The 20,306-nt window shown below is 42.6% G+C and overlaps 1 protein-coding gene across 1 annotated transcript in view; it reads right to left on the bottom strand.

Annotated features, from left to right (window-relative positions):
* The window catches only part of CNTNAP2 (contactin associated protein 2), a 1,539,511-nt gene that overhangs the window by 406,441 nt on the left and 1,112,764 nt on the right, over positions 1 to 20,306 (bottom strand). Inside the window, exon 16 of the mRNA XM_035021319.1 lies at positions 4,083 to 4,239. Coding sequence (XP_034877210.1) covers positions 4,083 to 4,239 — 157 coding nt within the window. The remainder of the gene's footprint in view (positions 1 to 4,082; positions 4,240 to 20,306) is intronic.

The raw sequence follows: 20,306 nt of genomic DNA, 5'->3' as shown, positions 1-20,306 counted from the left end.
GATATGAGAATTTAGAGAAGCCAGATGTGCTGACTTAGGTCACACAGACAAAGGAAAGGGCGTGAGAGAGCTTCAGCCTCAGTCCATTTTAATCAAATGATTCACAGTGATTGAGTTAAGATTACTGGAAAGAGTAACTTTCTTAGCTGGACACGGAGCCTGAAAAAGCATCAGCTTCAGTAGAACCTTTATTTGGACTTCCACACATCACAGCAAGTGCGGTTTCACATGTGTGGATTTCACTTGGATTTACACACGAGGTTTTCCTTTTCCTGAATCTCTTAGCTCTCCTCTGTGGCAGGACAAAAAGATCTGGATCCCCATGATCCTGGGAGTACACACTCTGGGTTGCCTGGCCAATGAACCAGCTGGGAAGCACTCCCCCTTCTAGTCAAGGAGGTTGCACCCAAAGCCAGCTTCCTACAGGAGCTGTGGCTTCTCCCTGTTCTGGGTGAAAAGAGGGCCTCAGACAATGCAGGTAAACAGCTGGTCCCTTCGCGCAGCCCACCTGGTGCCCTAAGAGTCTGACTTGCCTCCACCAACAAAGTTGCTCTCTTGCCCTACGGGAAGCCAGAGGAGCAAGGGGTTCCTTGGAACTAGACCCTTGCTGTGTTCAGTACAACAGCCTGGCTCCAGCATCTCTCCCTGAAGGTGGATGGTGTTGGGGGACCTACGCCTTCTCTTTTGATGATACCTGATGTAAGCCTCTCTAATAAAGCCCATCCATAACCCTGCCGCGTGCTGTTGTAGACTTTGACTTGAGGTCTGCGGCTGGTCCAGAGCATGAAGGGACTCACTTTCCACAGTCTGTTTTCATTTCTAAGGATTCATTTGGAATCATGAAGACTTGCACTGAAAATTATATAATTAAGAATTGCAAAGAGCGGGGCACCTGGGTGGCTCAGTTGTTAAGCGTCTGCCTTCGGCTCAGGTCATGATCCCAGGGTCCTGGGATCGAGCCCCGCATCGGGCTCCCTGCTCGGCGGGAAGCCTGCTTCTCCCTCTCCCACTCCCCCTGCTTGTGTTCCCTCTCTCGCTGCATCTCTCTCTGTCAAATAAATAAATAAATAAAATCTTAAAAAAAAAAAAGAATTGCAAAGAGCTATGTATCCCTTACTATACAACTTACAGAATGTTTTCATAATCTATATTCCATTTACTCTCACACAAGTCTGCCAATCAAGATTTATTTTTATTATACAGACAACAAGTCCAAATTTCAGAGTGGTTAAAAGCCTTCTTGAAAGTGGCAAATCTAGGCCATTTTTAAAGCATCCACAGAGCAGGTGCTTTGCCAGGGGCTGGTGAATTCAAAGACCAGCAAGACATCACCAAAAGCTCTCTTTCTTGTGCTAAATAGGGAAGATCATCTTAATAGCTATTTATTGTAAACATACTCATTACATTTTTAAGTTTGCTCAAAACATAGTGCCTCTATTAGGGGACATTAGACAAACTTGACAGAAGCTGAGCAGGGAGGGCGAGCGGTGAGGGTATCTTAGCTGCTACTCAGCCGGAAGGACACTACACACCAGCTGTGTCGGGGGCCCTGAGAAATTGTGAACAGTTATGATCCTATCACGTCTTGCCAGACTGGCGTGTCTGTGAGTGCCACTGAATAGGTCTGTCTGTGACGAGTCTTCTCATCTGTGATCTGAATTCAGGTATGTTCTCGGAAGTGATTGCAGATGCAAATACAGTTCTCTGAAATCTCTATTTCTTGTCAGTAATCCCCTTCATGGGGCCCCTCTGGATTTAGACATGATGTTATGCTGGCACCTCCAACCTAATACTTTCAAAGCTGAACTCATGATCTGCTTGCTCAGAGCTTTATTCCTTGGCCTGATGCACGGCTTCGCTTCCCCTCCACTTCCAGGTGCCCAAGGGGGAGCCTACCCAGACTCCTCCCTTTCTTCTCATATAGGCCTAAGTCTCAAGCCCTGATGATATCACTTCCCAAACATCTCATACACTTTCCTCCTTCTTTGTGGATGCCTTCATTCACCTTAAGCCTTTGATGCCTTTCAAGGACTGTTCTGACATCCTCCTCCTCCCCTCCTGCCTCCTCCATCACGCCTCCTCCCCGGGCTCATGGCTGATAAATCCAAACTCCCACCACCCTCGGAAAAGAATGGAAGCTCCAGTGTGTCCACACACTGAGCATTACTGTGGTTCCTCTCTTCTCTGCATTACATTCCGAATCTACTGCACAGATGCCTCCCCAAACTGCCCGAGCCGCATCCTGCTTCTCCAAGACGAGAGTGCGCCCAGCAAACTCTTACTTCTCTTCCGAGCAACGTTTTTCCTGTGGGGACCTTACTAAACCTTCCCTCTACTCCCACAGTTAGGCTTAAATCTTCTTCTGCTGGGTCTGTTGTATCCTGGAATGCCTTCACCAGAGGACTGCTTGTATTATGCTATTTCTGGGGGTTTTGTCCTCCAACTAGTTTTTGAGTTCTCTCAGGACAAAGTGCATGTTCTATTTACCATTGTATCCCTAGCACTGACCACGATGTCTGACAAAAATGAATTTCACTTAGATGCATGCACTAGGTTTTCCTTTCCCTGAATACTCAACTGTCCTCTGTGGTAGGACCAACACTCTGCATTGCTAGACAATGAGCCATCTGGGACAATGCTCCCATGTCTCCTACTTGGAGAGAATGCACTCAAAGTCAGCTTCTCGAAGGGACTGGCAGTCCAACGCTGACGAGTCAAATGAATCTGAGTCTATGGAACTTGCTTAAGGACATGCAGCCAGTAAAAAGTGACAACAAGAACATAAATCAAAGCAGGGATTCTTGTTCTTGTCATTCACTGTTTTTTCCTTCGTACCTAGAAGAGTCGTTGGCACATAAGATTCAATCAGTATCTGTTGAGTTAATGAGTGACTGAATGAATGAATGAAAAGTTAACTTCAGATTCCTGCCTTTGGCTTCCATTCTCCTGATTTCCAATCTTGGTGGAGTGTGTGAATATGTGTGTAGAGACATCTTTTGAACAAAGAAAATTAACAACAGAATATCATGATTTTCTCTTTACACTAAACCGCAATTAAAGAATAATGGTAGCTATTTCCACACGCACGCACATTTATGCACGATTCCAAAACATTGAGATATACAGGCTTGGTAATTCATTTCATTTACTAAAAGAAAAATGGCTTTTGGAAAAGAGGTAGACACCCGACCTGGAAATCATAGAACTTTATATTCAGAATTAGTTTTCAGTTAACTGGTAGAATGAACTTGTCAACTGTCCTTCTAAATAGTGTGAAACAGAGGCAGACCTAACGACGGGAGCACGGAGGGGCCCCTCCACGTTTCTGACATTGTGAGAAGCAAGTGCAGGATGGGTGCTCCTGGGGAGAGCCCTACTTAGGTGTATAGTCTTCCACCGAGACTTCTGGGGACTCTCTTTTTCACGCTGAATGACAGCTGATTTTATCTTTATCTCTTACTGACACAGACCCAGTCATTCACTGGGAAGCAGAACAAAAGCCAGCAGAGGGATGAAAGAAACCCGAAACAGATCTTTCTTGAACTGATCTGTATCGGAGTTCTAAACAGTTCTGGGCAGGAAGGAAAAGGAGATCTGCGAGCCCTGTTGCTGAAGACAGAGCAAAGAACGACTTTTTCCTGTCCCTTCCCTCCCCCTTCCTTTTTTCTTGTGCAGCTTCTCAAAGCAAACATGGCAGAAAGTGGAAGCGTCCTGGAAGGAGACTGTTTACCACGGGCGCTCCCCCATCCCTGCGCGTGGGCTCCCTGCCCACGGCCATTGCCTCTACTGTTACAAAGCACATTTCAGAGTCTAAGTCACCTTCTGCTCCATGGCTCATTATTCTTCTCTCGGAATAAAACAGGAACACATCAATTATGTGTCCGTTTATTTCTGAGTGCACAGCCTCGTAACACTGACTCTCTCTGCTTTTGTATTTTTCAGTGCGTTCCTGACATTTGTCACTGGGGTTAGCTCCCGAACACCACTAACCCATTCTCTTATTATTTCAGTAATTTTCAAATGTTCTCTTCTACCGAATTAGTCTGACCTAAAGGCACCCTGGGAGGGGAGCTTGCACTCACCACTGCTTGTAATCCGCGTCACAGTTACAGTAGTACTTGGGGTCCGTGCAGTTCCGCTCGATGCCGCAGGCGCACTTCTGAATTCCGGGCCCCGAGCCACCCCAGTAGTAGTGCTTCTCGTTGGCTTTGCCGACCCACCAGGTGTAAGGGCTTCCATCTAGGAGAAAGGGGAAAGACACAGTGCAGTAGACGAGGCTTGACCGCGTTGACATCCGTACACGCCCGTCCCCAGAGGCAGCATTGCGCCCTGGTAGGCTGAGCATCACTTTACCCTCTTACAGGTAAATGTATTTCAATCACAGGGATATTTAATAAAAAATACAACAGGAAATGGTAAGCGCAAGTTCTCTCACCAGGATAGGCACCTCTTTTCCTGAAAGAAGTTTCAACATTCAAGCGTCAGTAACCTAGGTGTCTACTCAGTAGAGAGGCTGGCCAGTTGGGGACATCCATGATGAAGGCATATAGACAGTGCACTGATCCTGTGAATTACCACTAAGCTTATGACTAGCTGTGCTTTTCTGAGAAGTGGTAGCCAGGGGGATCATAGACTATCAGAGCCAAACGACCTTCATTGTGTCATAGTCTGATCTCCTTATTTTACAGGTAAGGAAACTGAGGTCTAAGAAAGCTGAAGGGATTCTCTCAATCACATTGCAGATTTGTTCCCAAACCAGAAGTTCGACACTGTATCTCCTAAGACATTGTACGATGCTCTTATACCACACACGTGCCCCAATTATTTGGCCTAATATTCACTCAGGTATTCACTCATTCATCCAATCATCAAACATCACTTGAGTTTCCACTGCGTGTCAAACATGATAAAATCTTCATGTGTACGGCTAGAATTCCATTCTAAGAACTCACCCACCCTTTTGGGACGCTAGGTAGACACTTGTCCCAGGGTCTGTGCAAGTGTTCAGAAATAAAAGTGAGGCAAGAGCCATACTGGAGTTGCCTGAAGACTGCTGCAGTACCGTCTGAGATACACCAATAGTTTTTTTTTAAGGTAGATTATTTATTTATTTTTATTATTGAAGTATAGTTGGCATATGATGTTATATTAGTTTCAGGTGTACAACATAGCGATTCGACAATTCTATACATTACTCAGTGCTCATCATGGTAAGTGCAGTGCCCATCTGTCACCATACAACATTACTACAATATTATTAACTGTATTTCCTCTGCTGTACTTTTCATCTCTGTGACTTACTTATTTTATAACTGGAAGTTTGTACCTCTAAATCCCCTTCACCTGTTTCACCCATCTCCCACCCTCTTCCCTTCTGGCAACCACCAGTCTGTTCTTTGTATTTATGACTCTGGCTTTTTGTTTGTTTGTTTGTTTTGTTTTTTAGATTCCACACATAAGTGAAATCTTATGGTATTTGTCTTTCTCTGACTTATTTCATTTAGCATAAGATCCTCCATCCATGTTGATGTAAATGACAAGATCTCATTATTTTTTTATGGCTGAGTAATATTCTATTACACACACACCCCATCTTCTTTATCCATTCATCAGTCAATGGACACTTGGGTTGCTTCCATATCTTAGCTATTATAAATAATGTTGCAATAAACATAGGGCTGCATATATCTTTTCAATTTAGTGTTTTTGTTTTCCTTGTGTAAATATTCCACAGTGGAATTACTGGATCATATGGTATTTCTATTTCTAATTTTTTAAGGAACCTCCATACTGTTTTCCACAGTTGTTATACTGATTTACATTTCCACAAACAGTATATGAGGGTTTTCTTTTCTCTACATCTTTGCCAATATTTGTTATTTTTGTCTTTTTGATAATAGCCATTTGACTGGCATGAGGTGATATTTCCTTGGGTTTTGATTTGCATTTTGCTGATGATGAGTGATGTTGAGCTTCTTCTCATGTGTTTGTTGGCCATTTGGAAGTCTTCTCCCGAAAAATGTCTTATTCACATCCTCTGCCCATTTTTAATCAGATTATTTGGGGCTTTTTGGGTGTTCAGTTGTATAAGTTCTTTATATATTTTGGATATTAACCCCTTATTGGATATATCATTTGAAAAAATCTTCTCCCAGTCGGTAGATTGCCTTTTCATTTTGTTGATGGTTTCCTTTGCTGTGCAAAAGCTTTTTATCTTAGTGTAGTCCCCATAGTTTATTTTTGCTTTTATTTCCCTTGCCTGAAGAGACATATCCATAAACATGTCACTAAGGTTGATGTCCAAGAGCTTACTGGTTATGTTTTCTATTACTAGTTTTAAGGGTTCATGACTTACATTTAGGTTTTTAATCCATTTTGAGTTTATTTTTATGTATGGTGTAAGAAGATAACCCAGTTTCATTCTTTTGCATGTAGCTGTCCAGTTTTCTCAACAACTTTTATTGAAGAGACTGTCTTTTCCCCCATTGTATATTCTTGCCTTCTTTGTGGTAGATTAATTGACCATATAAGAGTGGGTTTATTTCTGAGCTCTCTATTCTGTTCCATTGATCTATGTGTCTTTGGTGTGTGTGTGTGCGTGCACACGCGCAGCAGTATCATTGCTGTTTTGATTACTACAGCTTTGTAATGTATCTTAAAATTTGGGATTGTGATGCCTCCAGTTTTGTCCTTTCTCAAGATGGCTTTGACTATTTAGGGTCTTTTGTGGTTCCACACAAATTTTAGGATTATTAGTTTTAGTTGTGTGAGAAATGCTACTGGTTTTTTGATAGAGATTGCATTGAATCTGTAGATTGCTTTGGGTAGTACGAACTTTATTCTTCTAATCCATGAGCATGGTATACCTTTCCTTGTTTGAGTTGTCTTCAATTTCTTTTATTAATGTCTTACAGTTTTCAGAGTATAAATCTTTCACCTCCTTGGTTAGTTTTTTTTTTTTTTAAAGATTTTATTTATTTATTTGAGACAGAGAGAGAATGAGAGACAGAGAGCATGAGAAGGAGGAGGGTCAGAGAGAGAAGCAGACTCCCTGCCGAGCAGGGAGCCCGATGCGGGACTCGATCCTGGGACTCCAGGATCATGACCTGAGCCGAAGGCAGTCGCTCAACCAACTGAGCCACCCAGGCGCCCCCTCCTTGGTTAGTTTTATTGCTAGATATTTATTATACGTTTTGGTGTGACTATAAATGGGATTGTTTTTATGGTGGGCAATTTAAAGTCATGAAACTCTCCTGGGAGGTTCAGGCTTGATGTAATAAATGAGCAAACACTCTGAACTTGGAAAAGAGTTAGATAGTCTCCTACTTCATACACATTTCTAGATTGTGTTGACTTAATTTGGAAAAGTTACTATTTTTTTCCCTTTGCAAGATCATTTATAGCACAAGAATTTTAAAAAATATATTTGACTTGATCAGGTAAACAGTAGAAAGGGAGATTTCAGTATCCTGTTGTGAAGGGAGGAAGAGGCCAGCTCTTTGAGATAAGGGTCTACTCTGAAACCTTATCTTTTGTCTACTTGGCCATGTCCCCAGAATAAAGAGAGCTGTGTTTGCTTTATAAATTCAAGGTGTTTTTGTTTGTTTGTTTGCTTGCTTGCTTGCTTCTCCCTTCTCTTTCCATCAGGGTAAAGAGTAAAGCATCCAAACTGAGATGCTTCCTAGTGTTGGAACCATGACCAATAATAAACTGTTCTCTTTTGATGCAGTCAAGACTTTCAAAAAACAAGGCTTGAAAATTTCCATTTATGGAAACTGTAAAATCTGAGCCAGGTCAGCTGGCCAGTAACCTGAATAAGGTCTCTGTTGATTCCATCTCTAGGCCATGTTATAGGAAGAGGGCAAAGGTGGACGGTACCATGCTGACCTTGCAAATGCCCTTGGGGCCTTCCAGACCACAACTTGGCCCCCAAAATGCAGAAACATGACCTAGATTGGTTATCACATCTATTTATCACACTGAATCTCTTCAAGGTGACCTAATGCTAAGTTCTTTCCCTCAAAGGAAATTTTGGTTACTATCATTGTTTTGGGAACTAGGAGATACCAACACATCCAGTAGAGGAGATGAAACAAACCAGACATCTGTGGAGCTGGGGTTAATTGACTGTCTAACAGGAAACTCCCTTGTCCTACTTGTCATTCAAATAGCCCCTGGAAGAGTCTATATCTAAAACCTCAGCTCAATTGCAAATTATTTCTTCCAGCAACCAACAGAAACAACCTAACACTGTTATATTTTCGTTATAGACAGTGATGGTAAATTGCATGAATGAGAGAAGTTGAATGTGGTTCAGTATTCTTTATAAAAATCAGAGCAACATCAGTAAAGGGAGAAGGCTAATTATCAGCCGCTCCTTTAACATGAGACTCTGAGAAATGTGTGGCAGGGGAAATGGACGAGAGAGCCCACTGACACCTAACAGCACCTGCAGAGTATGGAGAAGCCCCCAGAGAGGAAGTTTCTTTGTCATGTTGTTTGGGCAGTAGGTGTTCTAGAAGGAGGCCTAAGCTCTGTGTGGGATCTAGGCTCTGAGCTAATCTTACTTGGCAGGACCCTCAGTTCTTGTAGGGAGGGACTCTTATTAGATACCAGGGTGGGATCCAGAGGGATGATCCACACTGACATTTCCTCTTTTCAGTGCAAGGAGGTGACATGCTAGTGAGCAGGTAAGAGTGGCCCAATTTCCCAGTTCTTCCCCCATCTCTCATCTTTGACTCAAGTCACATATAACCTTATAAGGCTACTGTTCCCAGTGAAGGTGACGCCAGATCGAAGCTATTTTGTTCTCCTTCCAAGGAAAATAAGTTAAGCACAGTACAAAATGTTTAACTTAGCTGTTTCTCCATCTGCCATGAACAGAAGAATGCCAGTGAGAAACACATATGCTAGGGAGAAAGCAAATTGTACCCTTTGTTATTAGCATTGGCACATTTTGGTTAAATCAAATCACTGTAACTAAAATAAATTATTAATTTGGCATATATTTTGTATTCAGCAAGAAGATGGTTCAATTTGCATTGAACAAAGAATTGCCTTATTCCAGTGCTATGCTAATGAAGTGCTATACTTTGCTTTACAAATCATTATTTACCTGTTAATTGGCTCTGGGGAAAAGCAGTTAAAGGTGATAAAAATGGAAAGATTTTCAAAAGACAAGAATAAGAAGTGGTTAGAAGAGAAATAATTTAATTATCCAGGGCCATGAGTTTAAGAACTTCTGTAACCTCAAAATATGAAGATTTCTGTTAATTATATTCAGTGGGCGTAACCACTGGGACAAGATTAGGACTGATAAACCATATTCAAAGTTGACTAGAAACTAAATTATCAAAGTAAGGCACATTGTATTAAAACAACTAGATTATCAATTGAATTAAATGCAATCACTACACTGTTTGTACTCAAGATCAAGTTTCATTATGCTGAAGGGTTTCTTATTGTTTGCATGACTAACGGCGGAGGAGGAAGGGAAAGAGGCTACCTGCTCCTCAGGACTTGAAGAAACCAAGAGACCCTTGGTCTACTTTCCCCACTTCCAAGTTGAGAGAGACCCAAGGACAAGTGCATGGGGACCTCTTGATGAAAATGTGCTACATCTGTGACAGTCTGCTTAAATACATGTTCTCGCGGAGAGAAGACCCCGAATGGTCACTGGGACAGTTAATTAGTTCTATGTCATCCACTTCTAGAGGATATTAAAAACAATACCACAAGGCTTTATAGTCTCCACAATGAAAACTTAAAAGCATATTTTCAGCTTGATGAAACCTAGTTTTATTTTATCTACTACTATCTATCCACAAATTCTCTTAGAGAATCACAGGGGGCTATTTAGCAGGGCAAACAGAGAAGGTACAAACTGCAGCAGAAAGCTGCCTTTCAGAGCTCTGCTCAGTGCCCGCTGCGAGCAGCTCCCTTACTGTTCCCTGTCCCCCCGCATCTGGCAGTGTCCTGGCTGCTAGAAGCCCCCTACAGTGCCTGGTGGATCCGCTTTCTAAAGAAGTGACTCTTGCTCTGAAAAATCTCCCATTTTCTCCTCCGTCCTGTCTTCATCAAAGCACCACCGAATCTTTTCCCCTCCATGAAATTTCCCAATTTCAGCTGACCATTCCGATCTGATGACAGCACTCCGTGCCAAGGTACCAATAGGATATGAGACATCTTTAACTGGTGTAATTCTAGACTGTAGGTACGAAGCCCTCGCTACCTGTGAGAATCTTCCTTGCTGGGCAAATAACCTAGAGAAGAAGGAAAGTAAAACCTTACAGTAAGTGCTGGGCTGGGCTGGAGCAAAGAGAAAATCTGGAGGTGCTGTAGCTACTACAGAGCCGTCTAGAGAATTTGATAGCACTAATCTGGAAGATCAAGCAGGCCAGATTGTCCTCTTCCTTCAGTATGAGATGTGCACTCTCCCAGCTAATACTGCTGCGCATAGTGGCCCTTGCCCCCAGGCACAGGCCCCCAGTGCTGGAGTTCTCTGGCTTAAATACAGGCAGCGTCTCTTCTTCAACATGTTGAGTTTGTCCACATGCAATCACTTCTAAGAACCGGACCGTGGAAGTCTCAGGAAGTCTCAATGGAGAAAGATGAGGGCTGGGAGGCGAAGTCGTGGAGTGACTGCTTCTGTATCTTTTCCCTCTGGTGGGACATTAGTAGACAGAAGGTTTCCAATTTACCTAAGAGAAGTTCCACTTGAGGTTCTTATCAACACTCTGGATTCTCTGGCCTGCAAAATAAGATCTATGGAATAAGAATCTCGGAGGGAGATCTGGGGACTCGGTCACTAAGGCCCTGATGATCCTCATCATCAGATAGGTCTGCCATATACTGACCTGAGGCAATGGACAGTGTGGTTTAGGTCATAGAATACTGAGAGGCTGGTGCCCGGGTGCCACTGGAATACTAATCTGGGACTTTGTTTTCCAGGTAAGATATGAAAAGGTGACAGTGGTGTTTACTGCAGTAACACCTCCATTTAAAATTCCCAGTTATTTTTTTTCAGAATAGTCATTGTAATTTTTTTTCTAATTTCATAACTGTGGTTCTAAGTCCAAATGCCTGTATTTTACTTTTAGATTAAGAACTTTAAAAATAAAATGAAGCATCCTATATCTTGGCATGCCACAGATACAAAGGCCTATCATTTCAAGCTGCCTATAAATTTTGTGAAATCAGCTTATTAAACCAGATAATAATTATCTTTTGTTTCCCAGCCATTTGATTCTATGTTAGCAGAAAGACTAAACAAAGAATGAATCCAAAAAAGTCCCATGGAGTTCATATTACCGACAGTGTTGTGAAGTTGGGAAAACTCATAATTTTGAAGTTATAATATAAACATTCAATATGGTAGTTAAAGGTGAGCATTTATCTCTTTGTGATTGAATGTCACTAAACTCATTTGATTAGGGATGAACAGAAATGAATGGAGTTGATTAGCCTCCTGGTGCATCTTTCAGGATCAGGTTGGATTCTACTATATTTTATTAATTTGAATCAGGATCAAATTTAGCAGTGGAGAATTGAAGTTCAGATCAAAATGGACCTGAACTGAAATGTTAGTTAATTAAAAATTAATTTTACTGAATATTTAAATTTATTTTATTGAACCAAACTTAATAGATTTCAATCAAGGACTGATTCCACTGAGCAGAATTTGATTGAACTGAATCAAATCACTTTGAATCTTATTCAAATGAATTAGGTTTTATTAATTTGAATGGAACTGAAGTGACAGATCAGATGGGAGTTCGCTATTCTGAGTAGTATTAAAGAGAACAGGCCAATGCACTCCATGTTAATTTGGCCTCAGTTTCCATAGAGGTCATGGCGTTTGTGGCCCCCTTACTTACTCTGGCTAATTCTTTTGTACCATGGCCCCAGGAACAAATGTGACTAGTAATACCAAAGTGATCAAATGCAACCACACGCTATTTGTAGGATTTAATAATATGCTTTTCTAGCCTTTTTCCACTGGAAAAGCCCTGACCAATTATTTTAAATATTTCTTTTCTTCATTATAGAAAAAATTTAGAGGGAATTAAACTGGATGTCAGGGATGATGATTTGATTGAGTACTGGCTGCTTCCTTTATTTTTATTTTCCATTAAAAACCGTATTTATTTGTTAAAACATGTCTTACCCTGGGCCCATCATTTATACTGAAATACTTGGTATCTTGTGCCTTGACTTTTATTGATTGATAGATAATAGATGCACTTCAGCTCCTTTTACATTTTAAAGGACGACTATAACTTTTTAAATTTGTAGCAAAATACTGCTTTGCAATGGAAATGGCATGCTACATAATCAATAAGCACCTTTATAGTGCTGGAGAGACAATTTGGGGAATAGGGGTGAAAACCTAATTCCCGATCTAAGCTTCTGAGTTAGTGGAAGGACTATGTTCAATAATTTACAATTATGAAAGTTTTATGCTTTGATATTTAACAGGGCATACACATAGTAAGATGGAAAAATTACCCACTGGATGTCAGGAGCAGTGGGTCCCTTAGGTTCAGGCAATGGGTCCTGTAGGATTCTGGAGAAGGAAACAATTACCGAGGATCAAGGTAGACTGGAGGGCCTCTGTAAGGAGGCAGATCTGAGTGCAGCTTTGATGGGAGGGTAGGATCGAGAAAACCAGGAGGAAGATAAGAGCATTTCAGCACTCCTGAATCGCTGGGCCAAGGTATGAAGCCAGAAAGAATCCGACTTTTTTCTGGAACTGTGGGGTAATCGGTTAGGCTGGTGGGGGCAGTGTAGAGAAGCAGAATTTATAGTTGGAGAGATAGTTTCACTGTGTTTGGACTTCAGTTTTTAAGTAATGGGGAGTCAAATTTAAAAATTTTTAGATGTTAAAGGGTGCCTGGGTGGCTCAGTCAGTTAAGCGTCTGACTCTTGATTTCAGGTCAGGTCATATCTCAGGATCCTGGGGTTGAGCCCTGTGTCAGGGTCTGTGCTCAGTGGGGAGTCTGCTTGAGGATTTTCTCTCTCTCCTTCTCCCTCTGCACCGCCCCTTCCCCGTTCATGTGCACACGCACACTCTCTCTCTCAAATAAATGAATAAATAAATAAATAAAATTTTGGGTGTTAAAATATTTTACAAATACATTTGTGTGTGTTAAAATATTTTACACACACAAATACAAGTTACATGATCACAGAGTTTAATACCTTTTTACATAAGGTATAAAGAATAATAAAATAGACTTGTACTTAGTTTATTATCATTGTTGTTATGGTATGTTGTTCTTTGAGTATATCACACTTGATTAATTCTTTTTTTTTTTTAAAGATTTTATTTATTTATTTGAGAGAGAATGAGAGACCGAGAGCACGAGAGGGAAGAGGGCAGAGGGCAGAGGGAGAAGCAGACCCCCCCCCTGAGCAGGGAGCCCGACGCAGAGCTCCATCCCAGGACCCTGGAATCATGACCTGAGCCGAAGGCAGTCGCTTAACCGACTGAGCCACCCAGGCGCCCACACTTGACTAGTTCTAAAATTAACCACATCCGTCTGTGTCTAGTTTTTTGCTATTTCACCAAGCTCTGTGAAAATGCCTAAGAGTTTTGAGCACGATCCTACAGTGTCATTGTTAGGTCATATGGTTTGTGTATTTTGAAATTGTTTATCCAAAGCACTTATATGAATGCAGAATTCTACCAGCAGCATATAAAACTTTAAAATCCTTGACAATCCTTGGTATTATGTTATTAACTTATGACAACTGGTGAGTGACAAAGAGTACATCTTTTTGGTTTTAGTTATATTTCACTGATAACTTATAAGATTGTTTGCCTTTCCATGTTTATTCATTCACCTTTCCTTATTTAAAAAAATCTGTTCATATTTTTTGCCCACTTTCTTATTGGATTTTTTTTGTGTTTTACTGACTTGTAGAAGATGCTTAGGAAGATAATTTTTTAATAATTGTAATACTGTAAATTTACTTTTTCTTTTATAGATTTTATTTATTTATTTTAGAGAGAGTGCAAGCAGGGAGAGGGGCAGGTGGAGAGGGAGAGAGAGAATCTCAAGCAGACTCCACACTGAGCGTGGAGCCCGATGTGGGGCTCAATTTCACGACCCTGAGATCATGACCTGAGCTGAAATCAAGAGTCGGACGCTTAACTGACTGAGCCACCCAGGGGCCCTGCAAATTTTACTTTTTATAGTGGTTTTAATGAGGAAACATTCTTAATTTTATTTTTTAAGGTGAATTTAACATTTCCTTCATGGTTTATTGGCCTGAAATGATAAAAATATTTCTGTCTACTTTTTTTGAAGTCCTCAGTCCCCTAGCCACCTGTAGTGGTGGCTGTCATACTGGACAGCAGACACTTTCATCACCTCAGCAAGTTCTTCTGAAGGTGCCGCTCTGTACACTTAATAATTTTAAAAATTTCCTGATCTGCGGTTACTCTTGTTTGTCTAAAAATGTCTTTGTTTAGACTCTATTCATAATAGATGGTTTTCTGGCAGGTATTTTCAAGGGTGATGGTTATGTTCCCACAACCATTTGAGAATATTCCAGTGGCTTAGGTTTCCACTGTGATGTCAACGGTCGGCTTAATATCCATTCTTTCTGTGGGTGATCTGTATTTTCTTTCTGTCTAGCTGGGCATTTTCCTCACTCTTGTTTGCATACAGTGTGACTCCTTAATCTGAATCTGCATATTTTCTTCAGTTCTGGTGAATTCTTAGCTAATATGCGCCAAAATAGGGCTTTGGCTCCTTATACTTTATTCTTCCAGAACTCCAACTGGATATGTATTAGATGTTATTGATCTTATTTCCTTGCTTCTAACCTCTTTTCACATTTAACAATTCTATGTCTCCCTGGGCAGATTTTTGGGAAATTCCTTCAGAATTCATTTCACTATTCTCACTTCAGCTGGGTATAAACTGCTACTTACCCCCGCCATGAAGCTTTTAATTTTGATTTTGATGACATTTTGATTTCTATAACTTTTATTTGGTTCTTTTTTCAAATGACACTTATTTTTGCTAGCGTCTTCCTTAATCATATTTTCCATTTCCCCTTAAAAAAGTCAACCTGAACCAATAATTTCAATATCTTAAGGTTTTGCAGGACTGAAAACGCTATTAGTTATTTCTATTGACTCACAATTACAGTATCTTGTTCCCCCACACACATCATGGTTATTTTTTTCCTTTGGGATGATGTTCCTTGGAAATGTCTCTGTGGGAATTTTCTGAGGACCCACTGAAGTTGTGTCCCTCTCAGATAATTTGTATTTGCTTTTATCAGATACCTGGGGGAATTTCCAAGCTGGGGCTTCTTTAGAATATATTCCCAGCTTGATTTTTTTCCCCCAACCGTACAAAGGGTGACGTGGCCCTGTAAACATGCATCAGAACTGGCTTTTCGTTACACACAGCGTCAAGAGATAATTTCTTCCTCTTTCTCTCTACCCCAAGCCAAGGCACGGACAGTGAAAATCCCTATGCTCTCTTCTTTTGCAGGGTGGGTTTTTAGTTTTAATTTTTTTTTCCCCCCCCCCCCCCCCACTGAGTCTTGACCTGTGAAAATCCGTTTTCCATAAAGGGATGTTTGATACAACCCATCACTTGGCACGGTCCCTTCTTCCTCCACCATCATGGAAACTGAATCCATAGGTTACAGGGAACCGGCAGAAGCCCTGAGGCCAGCTTCTGGCTTTTTAGCACACATTAATGATGCTGGTCCATGGTTTTGCTTAATTTTTGGCCCCTAAGGATCTTCCTCACTTTCATGCAAACTCAATTATACATTTCAAAGGATTTTAAAAAATATTTTTTCATGCATTTTAAAATGTTTATGCGGGAGGGCTTTTTTTTTTTTTTTAAGATTTTATTTATTTATCTGAGAGAGAGAATGGGAGACAGAGAACATGAGAGGGGAAGGGTCAGAGGGAGAAGCAGACTCCCCGCCGAGCAGGAAGCCGGATGCGGGACTCCAGAATCATGACCTGAGCCGAAGGCAGCTGCTCAACCAACGGAGCCACCCAGGCGCCCCTGGGGGAGGGCTTTTCTGATACCTCTGCGGCCTTAATCCTGTGGTGAAAGTCTGTTACTGTGGGTTTTAAAGCATTGAGAAGCATGGACAATGTGATGTTCCAGAAATCCTAGGAGTGGGGCAATCAAGACTTGGAAGTCCAATGAACATGGCGTGTCACATAATGGAGGCAGAGGTAAATCCACTGTAAAAGGAAGTCAGTGGGATTTGGGGACCAGATGGAATAGTTGGTGGTGACTCGCTGGTTTTAAGATTAAGGAAATACGAACATTTTTAAAGACATTTTTATTTCAGAGAAGTGTACTGGTTTGGGGAAAAGAGGTTCAGTTTGATTTTACATAGGGTGAATTTAAGGTGGTGATGGGGCTGGTTCTACCCACTCAGGCGTGATTCAGGAACATTTGTGAGGTGCTACCAGAATTTAGTGCCCTGGGGGCAGGGATGCTTAAGCCCTGCAATGTGTTAGCTAGTCCTGTACAACAAATAACTGTCCCACCCCAGGTGCCAATAGTCCCCTGGTAGAGAAGCCCTCCAATACAGCAACTGTGAGGAGAACAGACAGGAGACAAGACTGACTTCAAGAGAGAGATCGAAGCCCAAACAGTCCATCTGTGAACCAGCCCGCAGTGATCACAGAGCTTGAGAGTGGGAATCCGTACGTACAATGGGGTGAGTGGCCTAAGTCCTTGCCTCCTGGTGTGCCCACACCAGCAGATGAAGAAAGACTTGAAAAGCAGTTACCATGAGGAAAGAGGATCAAGGCAGTGTGTGTGTGTGTGTGTGTGTGTGTGTGTTTTAAAGAGTGTATTTATTTATTTGAGAGAGCAAGAGAGATCGAGCACTAGAGCACAGAGGGAGAGGGAGAAGCAGACTCCCTGCTGAGCAGAGAGCGATGGATGTGGGGCTGGATCCCAGCACCCTGAGATCATGACCTGAGCCGAAGGCAGCCGCCTTACCAACTGAGCCACTCAGGTGCCCCAAGGCAATGTGGTTTAAAGAAGAGTTATTTCTCTGAAATCTGCTCTCCTTCTTATTCCTCTAGGTAACTTCTATTTCTCCCCACTTTGTGCTAAGCCACAGGTTACACAGATCTCAGTTACTGCATTCAGCATTCTGTATTGAAATTGTTTTATATCTCATGCCCCTACAGACAGGAAGCTGGATTCTGTACCTCCAGCTTCTAGTAGGTCCTAGGTACACCAATGAGTACTGAACGCTCCAGAAAGGTGAAGGACAAAGCTTGACCAACATCACTGGACTTGAGGATTAGGAGGTCACCGATGAACGTGAAGGGCAGTTTTCAGTTTCAAGTGATCAAGCTTCAAGAGGTCAAGGTGATGAAGATGCAAGTAGGCAAATGTGACTGATTAAAATAGGAAAGCCACGGGAGTGTGAGCAGGGAGAGAGGGCGGCCGGAGACGTGAGCAGGACAAAGTGGATACTATAGGGCAGTGGGGTCTTGAACATATGTGTGGTCAAACATCACTTAACAGAGGGGAGAAGATGAAAGGTGTGTTACTGGACCAATACTGATCAATAACCATAATCGCTGTGATGACTCACACTGCTTCTTCCCACCTTGCTGGAGCCTGAGTCAGCCCCACATAAACCCTGCCTTGGAGAAAGTCTCAGGCTGAGTTTCTGATCTCCAGTCCCCTCTGATGAAGACATGACCAGGGGAGTCATGAAAAGGACAAGAGGAAAGGATAAATCTTCGAGCCAAGGCATTTTGAACAAATCCTGTCTTCTCGACTGTTTGACAAGTTAAAAAAGAAAAAAAAAAAAAAACCCAACCCTGATTATCCTTGACCTTTAACCCTGCCGTATCTAAAAAAAAAAAGCAACCGCCCTTAAAACAGCAGAGCAAGCCGCTGCTTATGCAGTGCGTCACCTGGGGTCACCTCTGCGCCCGCTGTTCACCCCTTTCGTAGTCACGGACACCAAGCCAGCAGGGTCACACATTATCCATCCATTACCGGCCCTTCTCCCAGGGAACTAAGATGCTAAAGCCTTTCTCAATGGCACAGCAGTTAATAAAAGTGGCACAAATTCAAAATCCTCCAATCTCACAGAAGAGCAGTAGTGAGATGACAAAAAATTCAGTAACAGTAAGTGTCAGATTTTTCAAGTGGGTAAAAGGGATACTTATTTAAACAGTGAAACCTCTAAAATTTGCCCTCATTCTTTCTTTTTTTTTCCTCCTGACAACAAGCGAAATGAACACCCAAAGAACAGGATAAAATTTCCCTTGTAAGTATTTAACTAAAACTTGTTTTGTTAGCCTGCTGATTAACCTGCCGATATTAAATGAGATTCTTCAGAGACCATCACATTATGTCAATTAGTCACTTTTTTTCTGGCAAGGCAACTGACTTCAGTTTGATTGTAATGAATGTAACAGATTATATGATATTCAGGTTCTCTTCTTGGTTACTGTTGCCTTGCAGTCCTAGATGAGTCATTTTATTAAGATGTCTATCAGGAAGTCAAAGGCAAAAGAGCAAAGCCACCTGCCCCTCCCATTTAAATTGTTCATTTTCTTTATAACCGGTCCCACTTTTTATTAAACATCAGCTCCTTCTCTATCGCTAACCCCTTGCCTGTTGCCAAGCTTTTGTCCTTGCTGGAGCCCGTCCCCCTTCCCTGCTCACGCTTTGTCTTCTTCAGGTTTCAACTTATATGTCACCTCCCTGGAGATGAGCTCCTGGACCACACTAGCAAAAGTGGGTGCTTCCTATTATTCCCGCTCAGGGCACTTGGTTTTATCTGATTATGCTATTTATCACTATGTGGATGGTGTTACGTCTTCACTTGCTTACTCTCTGTCTTCTCTAGCTGAACAGACGCGCCCACAAGAGCAGTGACAATGACATTCCATGACTGTTACATCCTCCACTCTTAGCTTGACACAATGTATTCTTGCTGAATGTATGCATGGTAATTATTTTTGCTTGTGGACATTGCAGAGATGTCCAAAGTAGTTTCGAACCTGTCACTGAGCTTTTAGTGCAAGGCAACCCCAGACATCCAAGCGGAACGCGCCATCTCCCTGCTCCCCATCTCAGTAGAAGACAGAGCATCGCTCCATCTCTTACTGCGCATTTCTTATCAGTCACCTACTCCATCACTCTTCCTTCTCAGGACGCTTCAAGCCCCTGCCCATTTCTCTGATTCAGCCCGTCCTCCCCATGCCAATGCATCACATGGCCTTATCTTCCCTAATGAAAGTTCTTCAGTAGCTCCTTGCTGCCTCAATACCAAATCTCACGCCCAAACCCTTTATAACAAGGGCTCTGCTTGCTGATGGGGACTTACCTCCTGCTGACACATCCCAATCTCTGGACACATAGAACTAGTCTTGGTTCCCAGAATACGTCCTGCTTCCCCATATCATGTGTTGGCTCAGGCTGTGCTCACGGCCATGGCTCTGTGGGCACCTTCAGATCCAGTGTCACTTTCTTTGGGAGTCTGATGCCTGTTCTAGTCTGCCTCCCCTACCCAACCCAGATTAAGTGACCTGCACTTTAAGAAACAACAAACATTTATTGATGGCCTATTATGGGCTAGGTGCAGGGGACATACAGTTATAAACCAAAAAGGTCCCTACGTTCTTAGCTGCTTGCAGACCGATTCAGGCTAGGCAGATGGGGCACAGATGGATCGTTTTATTACAGAGGGCCATGCTGGGAAGGATCTCTTTTGTAAGATCTCTTTGTACCCTCTGCATACTGCCCACCTCCCCCTGCCCACCCCCACCCCCCTCGCCAGCAAGGGCGTGTATCAGGGGGTCTTATTCTTGTCTCTAGATGTATCTTCCAGCCTGGCCTGCATGCTTTTCAGGGGCCAGGCTGCAGTTTCCTTTTCTCTGCGTTTCCCTCACTCTGTCCATGTCTGGGATGCTCCAGGCCTCCAGCACTGTTGGCAGACAGAACGAATGACCATGTAGCTGCTGGAGGGAAACGACGGATGGCTGAGCCCTTCCCACTGCACCAAATGGTTTCTGTACCTCTAGACTGGAGCGAACTCCAAGGCTCGGTTAGACAGCAACAAGCCTCTGCTCGCCCCCTGCTGGGCAGCTCCCCTCACTAAGAACAGAAGCAGAAGTCTTACACATTCCCTGTGACTTGCACCCCTGCCCACTTGTGCCCCCTGCTCTGATTTCACCCGCTCCCTTCCTCCCCTGCTCACGCAGCTCCAGGCACCGTGCCACTGCTGATCCTCAAATGCCCGTGCACACTCCCGCCTCAGGGGCTTTGCAGGTG

The sequence above is a fragment of the Mirounga leonina genome, unplaced genomic scaffold (genome assembly GCF_011800145.1).
Source record: "Mirounga leonina isolate KUSES-001 unplaced genomic scaffold, KU_Mleo_1.0 Mir_174, whole genome shotgun sequence".
NCBI lineage: Eukaryota > Metazoa > Chordata > Mammalia > Carnivora > Phocidae > Mirounga > Mirounga leonina.
This window is presented reverse-complemented; position numbering and strand designations above follow the sequence as displayed.